Consider the following 15,826-nt stretch of genomic DNA (forward strand, 5'->3'; position numbering starts at 1 on the left):
CATAGACGACGTGCTCATCCTATGGAAAGGCACCTCAGATGAGTACAAGGACTTTGTAGCCTGTTTGAACAACAATGAAATAGGGCTCTACTTCACATCTGAATTTCAAAAGGCTCAGATTACGTTCTTGGATCTTACCATCAAAAAATCAGATACAGGCTTACTAACTACCCACATGTATCGTAAACCGACAGCGACAAATAACTTGCTGCGGTGGCAGAGTTACCATCCCAAGTCCTTGTTAAGAGGCATACCTAAAGGACAGTTCTTGAGAGCTAGGAGGAATAATACTCTCCTTCCGGATTTTATTTCTTCATCAACAGATCTGCATCGACGATTCCGTCAACGGGGGTACCCCGATAAAGTATTGAGAAGTGCTTACCAACATGCGCTCTGTACAAACAGAAATGACCTCTTAAATCCTCGCCCAAAAAACACCATGGAATCCCAAACCCGTATAATAGGGACTTTTGATGCGGGGCATAAGGTGGTCCGACAGGCCCTCCAAATGTACTGGGGGATCCTTCAACGAGACCCGGACATTGGCAACTCTATAGGGGATGCACCACAGATTACCTTTCGCAGAGGGAGAAATCTAGGCGATAACTTGGTTCACAGCCATTTAATGCCGATGACCAAATCGACCTGGCTTCCTAAGCCTCCATCGGGCACCTTTAAGTGTAAAAGATGTCAGAATTGCAGATACATCCGAGAAGGATCTAATTTCTACAGCTCCAATACGGGCAAAACATTCTCCATCAAGAAGTTTATCTCCTGCAGAAGTACAGGAGTCATCTATCTACTTACCTGCAGATGCTCTATCCAATATGTCGGAAAAACAATTCGCGAATTGCGAACGAGAATAGGAGAGCATGTCAGAGATATTATCAACAAACAAGATACCCCTGTCGCTAGGCACGTTTGGGAGCACCATCAAGGACGTCCTGAGGTGATCAGTTTTCAGGGTATAGAAAATGTGAACCCTTTAACTAGAGGGGGCGACTATGATAAAATAGTCTGCCAAAGAGAATCCCGCTGGATATTCACCTTGGGTACAGTCAAACCAAAAGGTTTAAATGATTATGTACCTTTCGCCTGTTTCATATGAATAACATACATAGGGATGAGTTCTCCTCACTATCAACTCATGTGATGATTGCGAGACTCATATCATGCATGCTTATAACATCATCAAGCTTATGTATATATATATATGAGAAACCATATTTCTCTTAATATTGTATCAATTAGGCCAATACTTATAACCTTACCTAGGAGCTGGTCCAGCTCCAGTGAATCTTCCCATGGCAATCAATGCCACCTCGTTTCTCCCTTCTCCAAATATCTGCCACTAAGTAGAAGTCCTGCATAGTTTTCGTCTCTATAGAAACAAGCACATGATCCTCCGATCATGTGACTCCTCACGTGACACCATGTGACGCACTCTCGCGGCGCGAGGGGATGCGACACAATGGTGAAACGGAGTCTCGTGCGTCACACCGAATTGGGAGCCCGAATAAGTTGAGGTATCCTGATCCCGGACGCAACGGACTGTAAGTCAAATGAGTATTTGACAAACTCTGAGCCGGGTTTCACACACGCCCCCCGATGGTTCCCGGGAAGGGGCGGGTTTAACCAGATATAACCCCCGACATGAGGCGGCCGCGTGACGGCCTGCTACAATGCCGTGGGGGGTAATGCTAGGGATGTGACCTAATACCTAAAATCATCATCCTTCTACAGTTCAAAACATCTCTGAGGACGTATCCCAGCACAAACAATGGGATGCAGAAACGCGTTAGGTGTAATTAGCAACGTTCACTCCGACTTAGGTCTCTGGTAATCACCAGCACCTACATACAGGCCTATCAAAGCTACCAAACAAGCACTTTAAGATAGACCATTTGTGGCTCGCAATACCGGGGCAGTGCAATAAAAATTCCCTAAACAGGGCTGTCTCGGGGACAGGACCACTATACTAGTCCGTCAATGCAGGCCAATGCCTGAAAAGCAAAATTGTAGATTTATTTGGTAGGACTAGCTCCACACGTTTTTTAATAATAATCAATAAAATTTATTTAGTCTTTTAAACGTTTCCAGTCAGGCAGAATTTTTGTATTTAGTTACTTAGTTTCATGAAACGTAAATATATCAACATTACAAGTGTGTTATTGTATATAGCTTGCCAGCCCCTGCCCCAGTGTATATAGCTTGCCAGCCCCTGCCCCAGTGTATATAGCTTGCCAGCCCCTGCCCCAGTGTATATAGACTGCCAGCCCCTGCCCCAGTGTATATAGACTGCCAGCCCCTGCCCCAGTGTATATAGACTGCCAGCCCCTGCCCCAGTGTATATAGCCCTCTTCCCCGTCGTGCAGCACAACAATACCGGATGGATCGCACAGAAGATCTATGGGTGCCGCCAGAAAGGCGAGTTTTGATTTTATTTATTTTTTTGACTCGAGTATAAGCCGAGTTTGGGTTTTTCAGCACATTTTTTGTGCTGAAAAACTAGGCTTATACTCGAGTATATAAGGTATTACCCTTCTGGAAAATGTTAGTGCAACCTCTGTATCCAAGGAACTTTAAAATGAATAACCTCATCTTTAACCACATTGATTCATCCATTAAAAATCCTCTTTGGTTGCAGATCCTTATCCTAATGAATTGTTTACATTTTAGTTTAGGTCAAATGTAACTTGTGATGTGTCATACCATTTTCCTGTCCTCTTTATATATTTTTTTTTTTCATCTATTGTTGATATAATAGAATACAATTACCCTTTTTTTGTACTGTTTATGTACTGTTGGCAAAGAAGCACTTGAGCCTCAATTTGCTCTTGTTAAATAAACTCCTTGCATTTTAGCTCCAATTTAGCAATTGCGCACTGCATAGTTACCAGATACTATTTAAGGAGCCTGCACAAGGTGCAAAGCCCTTGTTCTCCAAGTCTGTGATAAGTGAGTCTTTCTGAACTGGTTTACATTGCTCCAGTACTTCATCTTTATCAAATTTGCGGCCGCGTATACGTCCCCATAGACGGCAATGGCGGCACAGTGGCGGTATGGTTCCCCACGTGTGGCACTGATCCGCGCTGTACACTGCAAAAAGATAGAGCATGTTCTATCTTTTTGTGAGTGTGTAGCCTGTGCACCTGTTTCAACTCCTCCTCCTCTCCAGTACATGGGTAACAATCATGGGGGGAGATTTCAACTCTATAATAGACCTAGACCTAGATACTACTGGTAGTGCGAAAAGGATATCGAATTTTTGGTTGATACAAATTTATTATCTGGTATAAAAGAAGCAGGAATATTGCCAATGGTCTGACCATGCCCCTATTAAACTTTCACTATATGTAAATCAGATTCGGAAAACCAGACCCAGGTGCAGAATTAAAATAAGACTACTCAAATTGCACCATAAAGAAATAGGATCAAAGGGTAAAAATGTGAATAGTACACGGAAGGACCAGTTAAATTCACTTCAGTGGTGTACACATAAAGCCACAATTAGAGGGATTTTCCAAGAATTAAATAGTAGACGGTTGCAAAGTGATAATAATGAACGGTTAGGCTTAATTTAAAGGAATTGAACCTTTAGAAAGAGTACATAAAGAGACTAAGGATGCCAACAGTTTGGATACCCTAAATAAAGCCCGTAATCAGTTGCAAAATACAATTTTGAGGGAGTATACGGAAGAGCTGTATAAACTTTAATGTAAAAAGGTGTACATTGGGGCAGAAAGCAAAGACTCTAACGAAATGCAGAGTAAGGAAATCGGGGGACAATAGGATCGATGCCATCAAAGATAAAGTAGGGGAGGTAATTCGAGATCCACAAAAAATCGGTGTGTTTCCAGATTTCTAATCGGGTCTTAATAATTTGGAAAAAGAAGGTTTTCAGAAACCGGACCTGAATAGAATTAACAAATACTTTGAGATGGTACATCTTTCAAAATTCAGAAAAGAGAAAGCTGTGGCTTTAGGTGCAAGGTTTAGTACTGAAGAAGTACTTGGGGTTCTGAAAATCCTGAAAAAGGCAAAAGCCCCGGGCCCCGATGGCATTATCAACAGATTTTATACAGAATTTCCCAACATCCTTGCCTAACCCTTGACTAATCACAGGATTACAAGTAGAGGATCGGTGGATGACAATAGAATTGGAGGTAGCAAATGTATGTTCGTTAAAGGCTTTGCTGTTGGGTCAATTTTTGGAACTTAAGGGGAAAAAAAGATTAGGAACGATAGGCAGGGATATTTTGGAAACGACACGTGCAACGTTACATGTTTGGAGTAAATTCTGTAAACTTTTCAAGGATAAAATAAAACTTTCCTTACATGAAAAAGATTCAATTATCCGTACAATGATTAGTAGATAACCTCGTTTTGACAGTATGGATACAAGCTGGAATACCATTTAAGGAACTGAGACCGGAATACAACATACCTGTATCGGATTGGTTTAAATATTTTTGGATTGAGAACCTTGTTGCATTTAGTAAAAGAACTTCCACAGGAATCGGTAAATCCTAGCCTTGCATTTATAACATACATGAAGTCATCTAGATTAAAGGGAGGTACCTCTGCAGCATATAGAGATCTAATCTACCGATTATAGTAGGGGTAAGCTCCCATATATGTTGAGCTGGGAAGAAGAAGAAGTAGGACTGGGCTTCTCAGAAGAACCGTGGAGGGAGGGAATAAACGACTCAAATAGAAATCTGTTATCTACAAATCATATGGAAAATCTGTTTAAAATTCAAAGTAGATGGTACCTATCCCCTCAAAAACTTGCAAAAATTAATCAAGATCCCAATGAACATTGCTGGAGGGGGTGTATGGCCCTAGCAACAACCTTACATATGGGGTGGAGCTGTGATCCAGTGGCACAGGTATGGAATTATACCTTTTGAGCCCATCTCAAAAATACAGAATATCTATACCCCACCCTGTACTGCTATTGCCCTCCTAGATATATAAGTTCTCTGAGAAAGAGAAATGGTTAATTAGTAGATTATGTGCAGTGGTGAGAGCTACGATTGCTAAGCTATGGAAATCCTTTAGTTATGCTAACCCAGACTTAATAATGGAGAATATGAATGAATGTTACTGCTATGAAAGCTATGTGGGAACAAGATTTAATAAGAAGTAAAAATTTTAAAGAAAATTGGAATGCGTGGCTAAGTTTGAAAATATAAGCTCACTCGTGTTTCCCACCACAGGTATGAGGAATCCATGCACTAGATCAGTGATTTTCAACCTTTTTTGAGCCGCGGCACACTTTTTATACTTAGAAAATCCTGGGGCACACCACCAACCAAAATAGCACAAAATGACACTAAAACAGTCATAAAAGGCCTAGCGGCCTCCCTTTACTAATAAAAAACCCCTAGCAGCCTCCATTTACTAATCAAAAGCCCCTAGCGGCCTCCCTTTACTAATAAAAAAACCCCTAGCAGCCTCCCTTTACTAATAAAAACCTCTAGCGGCCTCCCTTTACTTAGCTTTACTTTAGCTTTACTTTTAGCTTTACTTTACTTTAATTAGCGGCCTCCCTTTACTAATTAAGAGCCCCTAGCAGCCTCCCTTTACTAATAAAAACCTCTAGCGGCCTCCCTTTACTAATTAGAGCCCCTAGCGGCCTCCCTTTACTAATAAAAACCTCTAGCGGCCTCCCTTTACTAATTAAGAGGCCCTAGAGGCCTCCCTTTACTAATAAAAAGCCACAGCCTCTCTTTACTAATAAAAAAAAGACCCTAGCTGCCTTCCTTATACAAATAATAACCCTATATACTTACCCTTGATGTCTTCTTCCGCGTAACTTCTCTCCTAATGGCGATCCGCCCACCTTCTGTAGCTCCTGCACCGCATGCCTCTGTTCACGTGACTTACGCGACCTGACGTCAGGTCGCGTCAGTCACGTGACATGGGCCGCGCGATGCAGGAGCTACAGAAGATGGGCGGATCGCCGACGCGGGGCTTGTAGGTAAGTATGGGGGCTGAAACACAGAGGAGCGGCGGCAGCACTACACATGGACACCATGGTTCGGGGAACTTTCCCCGCGGCACACTCAACCATGTGTCGTGGCACACAGGTTGAAAATCACTGCACTAGATCAACTTAACCTCTTAAATCTGGGAAATGTGAAGTAACCTCCTCTCCCTCTGCAGCACCCTGCCCACCCTGCACCCTCCATTTTCTTTAATATGGCATATATTAACAGAAACAATATTAAAATACAACAAAACCTCAGAAAAACCCATGAGTGATATCCGGTTCATAAATATTTCATTACGCCATTTTGTTAAAATTTAAATCCTCTTTTATTAATTATTACCATTTAAAAACAACAGTTTGACAGTATAACTTTAAAGTACAGTAAAAGGTAAGTTGTCCTCAGGAGTTCCACTAGTGCGTCCCCATATCACAGATCAACAGGTAAATATTATCAGGGGGCCTGTGGAAGCGGCAACGCGAAACGCGCGTCGGGGTACCAGCATCCACGCAACACACAGTATGGGTAAGCTGACTCTGCCACTATATTTATTGTAGGAAGGGCACATAGCACTTTAATGATTGTTACAGGAACATGTTGAGTTGGATTACTATTCACTGTTGCACTGGCACTTTACAGTATTTTTCCAATAGCCGATGTATGGCATGAACGATGGCGTAACGAAATATTTATGAACCGGAAATCACTCATGGGTTTTGTTGAGCTGTAAATGGAGTGGGTTCGCATTAGGAAAGTTTGTAGACATACACTCACCGGCCACTTTATTAGGTACACCATGCTAGTAACGGGTTGGACCCCCTTTTGCCTTCAGAACTGCCTCAATTCTTCGTGGCATAGATTCAACAAGGTGCTGGAAGCATTCCTCAGAGCTTTTGGTCCATATTGACATGATGGCATCACACAGTTGCCGCAGATTTGTCGGCTGCACATCCATGATGCGAATCTCCCGTTCCACCACATCCCAAAGATGCTCTATTGGATTGAGATCTGGTGACTGTGGAGGCCATTTGAGTACAGAGAACTCATTGTCCTGTTCAAGAAACCAGTCTGAGATGATTCCAGCTTTATGACATGGCGCATTATCCTGCTGAAAATAGGCATCAGATGTTGGGTACATTGTGGTCATAAAGGGATGGACATGGTCAGCAACAATACTCAGGTAGGCTGTGGCGTTGCAACGATGCTCAATTGGTACCAAGGGGCCCAAAGAGTGCCAAGAAAATATTCCCCACACCATGACACCACCACCACCAGCCTGAACCGTTGATACAAGGCAGGATGGATCCATATTTTCATGTTGTTGATGCCAAATTCTGACCCTACCATCCGAATGTCGCAGCAGAAATCGAGACTCATCAGACCAGGCAACGTTTTTCCAATCTTCTACTGTCCAATTTCGATGAGCTTGTGCAAATTGTAGCCTCAGTTTCCTGTTCTTAGCTGAAAGGAGTGGCACCCGGTGTGGTCTTCTGCTGCTGTAGCCTATCTGCCTCAAAGTTCGACGTACTGTGCATTCAGAGATGCTCTTCTGCCTACCTTGGTTGTAACGGGTGGCGATTTGAGTCACTGTTGCCTTTCTATCAGCTCGAACCAGTCTGCCCATTCTCCTCTGACCTCTGGCATCAACAAAGCATTTCCGCCCACAGAACTGCCGCTCACTGGATGTTTTTTCTTTTTCAGACCATTCTCTGTAAACCCTAGAGATGGTTGTGCGTGAAAATCCCAATAGATCAGCAGTTTCTGAAATACTCCGACCAGCCCTTCTGGCACCAACAACCATGCCACGTTCAAAGGCACTCAAATCACCTTTCTTCCCCATACTGATGCTCGGTTTGAACTGCAGGAGATTGTCTTGACCATGTCTACATGCCTACATGCACTGAGTTGCCGCCATGTGATTGGCTGATTAGAAATTAAGTGTTAACTAGCAGTTGGACAGGTGTACCTAATAAAGTGGCCGGTGATTGTATGTTGTTTCTTATTTTCGTGCTAATCATTTGGTTCGCCATATTAAAGTAGTTGGAGAGGTATCTTAAGGAAAGACTTTTCTTTCCAAGTGTATCTTGTCGACATTTACATGTTTGCTGACTTTTTCTATATTGCAGACTTGACCTAATATATGTATATTGATGAGTGATCAATCATCATGTTTTTTGTACTGTACTTGCCTTCTTGAGAATGTTTCAATCTGGTGCAGCCATTGTTTCAGTTTTGTGTGTCCATATTGATTGAGACGCTTTGTAAATAACTAAGCCTGAATGTGCTAGAAATGGATGCATGATAGGATGGTCTGTATACTTCTTAGATTGTCTCTTGGTGGTGCGCAAGGATAACACATTTTTATTAGAGTTGCTTGATCAGATGCTTTCCTAATAAAATAATCTGGTACTTCCCATGCACTAGAAGTGCAAAGAGATTATTATATTGTAACACTTGCTTGTCTTTGGTAACATGGCTATACCATATTACCAATCTAGTCTCCAAGTGTCACATGTTTGTACAATCAGGTCTGTCAATGGTAATGTTCAAAAGCCTTTAGCTGCTTTATAGCTCTCCTCTTTCAAGGGAGGGCAGAGTTAAATCTGCTCTCCAGCATTCGTGAGAAATGTGAATCTATGCAATCCAAATCTGTTAATTTTGTCAGTCCATGCTGTATGGCATGTGTGTGTTTGCATGAAGGGAGTCACTTACCCTTCTTTCTTTTGTCTTCTACAGTTTGGCAGAAGAGGAAGTGAAGACTGAGCCAGAGGTAGTGGAGGGGATGGAAGTCGCCACTAGATCCAAAGGTGAGAAACGTTTCTGCTCTGTTCTTCACCTAAATTTGCAAACCAGGAGCCAGCATATACTGCACAGTTGTATCATTTCCATAATTTTCTGTTGAAGACAGGTCGTGGTCTTTATGGAGCCCATTGATTCAGCAAAATCTTCTGTGACAGTATCATTTAGCAGATCTGTAGTTTCTTCAGTTTTCTCCATTAAGAAAAAAAATTACAGCATTGTATAGTACAACATAATTCATTCCCATAATTTAACAGGACTTTATTTTATGTTATGACTGTAGCCTGGAGTCCTGGTAGTATTTGATTAAATGGGTGAAACCACAGATCCAGCTTTTATCATTTGTTATATGAATGGGATTAATGAAATTAAATTAATTTTACCATAGTAGTTGCGGGGTCATTCCCAAAGGAGTACATTTGGGAATGAGGTAATTTTGGAGGATATTTATATAAATTTTTAGTAATCACCAAGTGATTTTGTTTTTTTGCCGTTTGGGTTGTGTGTTTGCATTGACTGCTAGTAAGAACACCATAATATCATGACATTTCTCTAAATTGGTGGTATTTTGGATGGTTTTTTGGGCAAGTAATGCATTAATTACTGGTTGCAATTAAATGTGAAATTTCCTTTTTATGTCACACAGCTTCTCTTCCTCTCTGTGGCCTTTACTGTTCGTATATGCCAGTGTGTTTTTTACACATGAGAATTATAGCGTTTACTGGTCTCAACCAGAGAAACAAAAAAACCCCTCTTCAACACTACTGGCATTACTGTGTGCGTTAAGTTCCTAAACCAATGGTTGTCAAATTCCTTTTCACCGAGGGCAAGATCGGACAAATGTAGCTGTAGCACAGTATGAATTTTAGCTGCTACTTAATCTCTTGACGCTCAGCGTCCGATATATCGGACGCTGAGCGCGGTGCCTTAGCTCAGAGCGTCTGATATACCGGACGCTGAGCTGATGCCGGTTCAGCTCAAGATCTGAGCCGACCCGGCATCGGGAAACACTGGGTGCTGGCTGTAACATATAGCCGACACCCCAGTGTAACACCCGCGGTCAGTGTGGGCTCTGATCTTGGGCATTAAACCCGTTAAATGCCGCAGTCAGGCCGCTGCATTTAACATGCCTTAAGGGGGGCCTTTCCCCCATGATCGCCCCCCGCACCGTTTTCATGGGGGGTGCCGATCGTTGCTATGACATCTCTGGGGTCCTATCGGGACCCCAGAGATGCCTGCAGGCAGTGCCAGTAATATGGTGGCTATCAGATGATTGCTTGTTCATGTCCCATGGTGGAAGTAGTAAAAAAGTTTAAAGAAGTTTAAAAAAAATGTATTTCAGTAAAAAATAAAGTAATAAATCACTAAAAATGCCCATAAGTCCCATAACACATAGAAACATATAACGCATAACAAAAATCATAACACAAAACCCACATATATAGTATCACCATGTCCGTAACAACCCGTAGAATAAAACAAAATAATTATTGAACCTGCACGATGAACGCCGTTTAAAAAAAACTGTTAAAAACATGCCAAAAATTAAGATTTTTACCTATTGAATCCTACAAAAAATGCAATAAAAAGTGATCAAAAACATATGTACTCCAAAATGACACTGTTGCAAAGTACAACATCTCCTACAAAAAACAACCAGATCTGTAGCCAAAAACATAAAAATGTTATGAAATTTGGAAGACGGCAATGCAAAAATGATAGATTTTTCCCTCTTTAGGGTTTTAATTTGGCAAATTTAGTAAAACGTAAGAAAAAAATATTCAAGTATGGTATGCCCGTAATCGCATTGACCCATAGAATAAGGATAACATGATTATTAGGCTTTATGGTGAACATGGGGGGAAAAAAAGAGGAAAAAATACAGTACAGAATTTATTATTTTCTACTCCTGCCCTCAAAAAAGAAGTTCTAAATTTTCAACAATAACACTGGAAAAAGCATCTCATCTCGCAAAAAAAAAAGCCATCGCATAACGAAAAAGCGAAAATTTTATAGCCTACAAAAGAGGCCAATGAGGAAACTAAAATCCTGGCAGCTGCAGGGCACTCCTCCCCTTCTGCGCCTCGCTGTGCGCCCATAAAACGTAAAACATAAAAGCAACGGCCACATGTGGGGAGTCTCTGCACTCGGGAGAAAACGCAAAACAAATTGTATGGTGAATTTTCTCTTTTAATTTTTTGGAAATGTGTAAATTTTAGGGCTATATGAACGTATAACCGGCACAATTCGACCATTCTAAATTTCACCTCCATTTTGATCAGTGAGTTTCTCCGATATGGGTTTCTATTGGATATCCCCAATTCGATCAAAGAAAGTTTGGCGTGGTCCGTTCCGTTAGTATTTTTTATTATATATAAAATCAAAATATAATAAAAACATAAAAAGCAAAACGCGTTTCGAACCCGTAACGGGTTCTTCGTCAGTTGACCCGTTACGGGTTCGAAACGCGTTTTGCTTTTTATGTTTTTATTATATTTTGATTTTATATATAATAAAAAATACTAACGGAACGGACCGCGCCAAACTTTCTTTGATCGAATTGGGGATATCCAATAGAAACCCATATCGGAGAAACTCACTGTTCCCACACCGGACGGGTAAACCCACCGGAACCCCAAGAGGCTGCAGACCGCTTCAATTTTAACAATACCTGCTATATGTGTTGTGCCATTTTGCGCAACTCAACAAGGTGAGTGTACACCTATACAAATTATTGATATCCAGCTATCCTGAGTTAACCTACACATCCAGCGCCCTTTTTTCTTGTCTCCTGTCCCCACTTTACCTCCATTTTGATGTAATTACAATGTAGATCTCAAGGGGTTAACAATCTTCCTAAAAGCTGTTTCTGATAGCTTGAGGGCTGCACATTTGAAAATGGTTTTATACATAAGGGGTTTTTGATGCTAAATATGTAAAATTTCATTCAAAACTGTATTTATCCCCAAAATAGTCAATTCGGAAAATACTTAAAATCGCTATTCGATTTGTAAGTACCGTGACTGCAAAATAAATTATCCAGACATTTCAAAAATGATGAAAATGTAAAGTAGACATATGGGAAATGTTATTCAGCAACTTATTTAGGTGGTAAATGTATCTGCCTGAAAACGCAAGGATTTCGACAATGGCAAATTTTTTAAGAAATTCATCATTTTTTCTTTTTTTGTTAATAAACACAAAACTTATCAGCCAAAATTTACCACTAAAATGAAGCACAACATGTGGGGGAAAAAGTGACGCAAGTCGGAATCCAAAAAATCGGGCTGAGCCTTAAGCTTTAAATTGGTTACATCCTTAAGGAGTTAAGGACACCTGTCATCAGGTCTCTAATTCTGTCACCACTACCTGTTGGAGCAGCTCACAAGGATCCCATCCCAGCCTTTATCTAGTCAATTGATACATTTAATCATTTTAAAATCATCTTTTCTTTACTATATAAATGAGGCTGGTCACATGGTCAGTCAGTGATGTCACCCCTGTTACCCCTCCCCTCTCTTCCCCCTGCTCATGTCTGTGTGTAATGTATAGTAAAGTATTTCTAGTGTCTGTGCGTTATCTGCTGACATGCTCTCCCTCCTAATACACATGTGTGAGACACAGACATCATATATACATGTACCTGACATGTCCAGCTATACACATGGCTGCATCCTGGAGCAGTTTAAAACGCACACAAGCTGCAAGGGCGTGGCCGCCAGCACCAGGAAGCAGTTAGTGGTCACATCATTATACATGGAAGCACTGGGGGGTATGGGTGTGGATGCCTTCCACTCATGAAAAAGCTGGATGGCTGAATGAAGATGATTCTTTGGACCTCTCTAAGGACATTTGTATAATATGTAGCTCCTGATTGCTGAAGTTTACAGGCATGTAGAGGGACAATTAAGTGATGGAGGCAATGCTTTCTAATAGCAATTTATGAAAATATATTTAGTTTTGGGGGTTAAATTGCCTGCCAGGTTCTCTTTAACATAAAGTCTCCTGTTAGGAGAAGACACGTTTATGCATTGTTACCTTTATTATAATAATTTTTAGTGCAATAAGATACCTGAAAAAGTATCAGGATACTCGTTACCGATTACTATATTTTCAAGAAAAGAAAAAAAATATTATCTGAATGTTTATGGTGCGGTCACATGGGGCGTTTACATTGCGTTTAGAAATGTAATGCAAACGTCTGGAGGCGGGTTTGTGTGATTCCATACACATTTCCTTTGAAACACATGCGATCAGTAACGGTCTACCAGTGTTTTGCCAGGAGAGCTTTTTTGTGTTTTATGACAATGTACTGTATTATAAGTGTTGTAAAGGTTGTCTTTGTAATATTAATACGAAATGGTATACTAAAGAGTATAATTTAGGTCTCATTTAGACAGGTGCTTTTGATGTCTCTGTGCTTTTTTTTTTTTTTTGCTGTTGGCAAACGCACCCACTGTTTATGGGTCTGTTCACATGTCCATTTTTTTTTTTTTTTTTTTGGATGTGCAGACAGTGAGAAAATTGCAGTATGCGTTTATTTTGTCTCCACGTACATCCATAGTCAACGTATCCGCAACAAATGGACTGCACATGCATGACAACCGTATGCATCCATTCTTTTTCTCAAATCTTAGCATACTACCAACTGGGCAGGCCAAGAAGTAGATACCCATCAGTTTGTTATTTTCACATATGCAAAACAGATGACGTAAGGACGCAAAAAAAAAAAAAAAAGATACAAAATGGTCTGAACACAGACATCATGTCCACATATTTTTTTTTTTCTAAAAAGCAATGGACCAGTCTGAATGAGCCATTATTTTTTTATCTTATATTATTATGCATATAATACAGTTAAACTAAATGAATAAAAATGTGTAAGATGTGCTGATAGATCTCTGAGAAGATGTATCTGTATATACCAGTGCAATTAAGCCTGTGTCACAGTGAAGCTCTTGGTTACACAAAATCCTCCCATTAACAACCACTAAGCCCATAGCCTAGTGCAGCGGTGGCGAACCCAGAGAGCACGCAGAGCCCTCTCTGCAAGCACGCGTACCATCTCCCTAGTCTCATTAAAGTTGGATCTCCGGCTCTGTCCATTACAGGATGAAGCTGATCGGCTCTGCTCTCACTAGTGATGCCTTAGTGAGACAAGAGCAGCCGATGCCCGCCAGTGCCCGCCCCTCCTCCTCTTCAGCCCGGGAAACAGTGTGAAGAGAACGGAGTGAGGCAGCTCACAGAACAGAGCCGACAGCAGCAGAGCAGAGATAAGAGGTCAGGAGCTGCTGGGGCTGCTCACACACATGTGCACACTTACAGAGGTCCTGGAAGGTGACACTTAACCAACTATACATACTTGTGTCCCAAATCCCCCTGTATGACAGCTGTCTGTGGCCACATTACCTGTTTCTGAAGTGCTCATCACCTGCACAAGGCAGCCAGTGAAGCCAGGACAACCCCACAGAAAGCACCCTATGTACAATGTAACCGGGTGCTATGCTGCATCACTGGCAGCATTGTGCAGGTGATGAGCGCTGTGCACAGAGGCTATTGTTTACGTGGCCATGGACAGCTGTCATATGGGTGATCCCAAATCCACCTGTGCATCCACCCCACAACAACCACAATGCCACTTTTGTGCCATTTTGCAACATGTAATAAAATGTTATGAAAAGTGGTGAAATAGTACAGTCCTCAAAATGGTAGCACTGAAAGCGCATCTCATATCACAAAAAATTACACCACACACAGCTCCGTACACCAAAGTATGAAAAAGCGCCCAAAAAATTCACACCAGAAGATGGCAAAATGACTTTTTTTTTTTTTAGCACAGGAGGTTTTAATTTTTGTAAATGTATACAAACATTATTAAACCTATGTAAATATATTATCTCTGTGATCGTACTGACCCACAGAAAAAAGTAGACATGTCATTTGGGGTGCACAGTGGAAGCTGTAAAATCCAAGCCCACAAGAATGTGTCACAAAGGCAATTTTTTAACCAATTTTACTGCATTTGGAATTTTTTTACCACTTCCCAGTACAGGGAATTGGATACTAAATACCATCACTATGAAGTGCAATTTTTTACGCAGAGCTCTTTCACGGTGGGGAGTAAAAAATGGAAACGCAAAAACAAAAAGGGGGTAAAGATGGCAATATTTGGTCCATGAACAAGCTAACTTATCACAGTCCCCCAGTCCCTGCATGTACTCAGGACTGCTGTCACTGTATGGGGGTAATGATAATCAGTATATGGCGGTAATATTCCTCACTGAATGGCAGTAATATGATATTCATCGGTATATTTGTATAGCATAGTATAGCAATACTATCGGTAACATTGGCCTTTCTATAATCTTTATTACCAGAATGATGCTATTTATGTGGTTGTAAAGGTGGCATCATCATATGGCCGTATTATTTGTCTTATTGTTAGGTGGTATTGTGGCACCATTGGGCTAAATTTCTGTGTTGGCACCTCGCGATTGCTTTGGTTTGCAGTTTGGGCACTTGGTCTCTCAAAGGTTCGCCATCACTGGCCTAGTGGATAGAGGCTCTGTCCTGTATCTCTCTTTACTTCTGCAAAGTTCATTCCTCCTTAAGGTCTACTGTGCATTAGGCGCTGCAGGAATATACGTGCTTGATCTTATTAAGGTTGTGTGTATCTGCTGTTTTTAGTAGTAAGTGGAGTGTTTGTAGTGGTTTATAGCAATCTTGCGTTGCCGATCATTTTGATCTAGTGTATTCTGCCAGAGAGATTTAATGACAGTTGTTCCTATCTAAGGAGCTCAGCCTTGATTTTCTGAAATAGGAGTGGATAATTGAGTGTGTATAATGAGGACGATGTTTTACTTATGTGCACGCCCCAAGTATTTTTTTGTTTTTAGTTGAAAGGTGAATACCTAGCGCCCTTACTGCCATTTGTTCTACAAATCGCATGGGATCTAGGGCTAGGAGTTCACATTTGGTCGGGTTTATTCTAAATCCTGAGAAATCCTCTAATTTTGTGTTGTAGGCTAGGA

General features: G+C 41.1%; 1 protein-coding gene across 21 annotated transcripts in view; it reads left to right on the forward strand.

Annotated features, from left to right (window-relative positions):
* The window catches only part of ZMYND8 (zinc finger MYND-type containing 8), a 328,826-nt gene that overhangs the window by 15,295 nt on the left and 297,705 nt on the right, over nucleotides 1-15,826 (forward strand). For 20 of the 21 annotated variants that reach the window (XR_011847695.1, XM_072110572.1, XM_072110565.1 and 17 more), the window contains one exon: nucleotides 8,733-8,803. Coding sequence is in view for 19 of the 21 variants with exons in the window: in XM_072110572.1 (XP_071966673.1) it covers nucleotides 8,733-8,803 (71 nt within the window). In the remaining 2 variants the exon portion in view is untranslated. Of the gene's footprint in view, nucleotides 1-8,732; nucleotides 8,804-13,953; nucleotides 14,076-15,826 lie in introns of those variants that run through there. The other variant, XM_072110573.1, reaches the window with a different exon arrangement.

Source organism: Engystomops pustulosus, chromosome 6 (genome assembly GCF_040894005.1).
Source record: "Engystomops pustulosus chromosome 6, aEngPut4.maternal, whole genome shotgun sequence".
Lineage (NCBI taxonomy): Eukaryota > Metazoa > Chordata > Amphibia > Anura > Leptodactylidae > Engystomops > Engystomops pustulosus.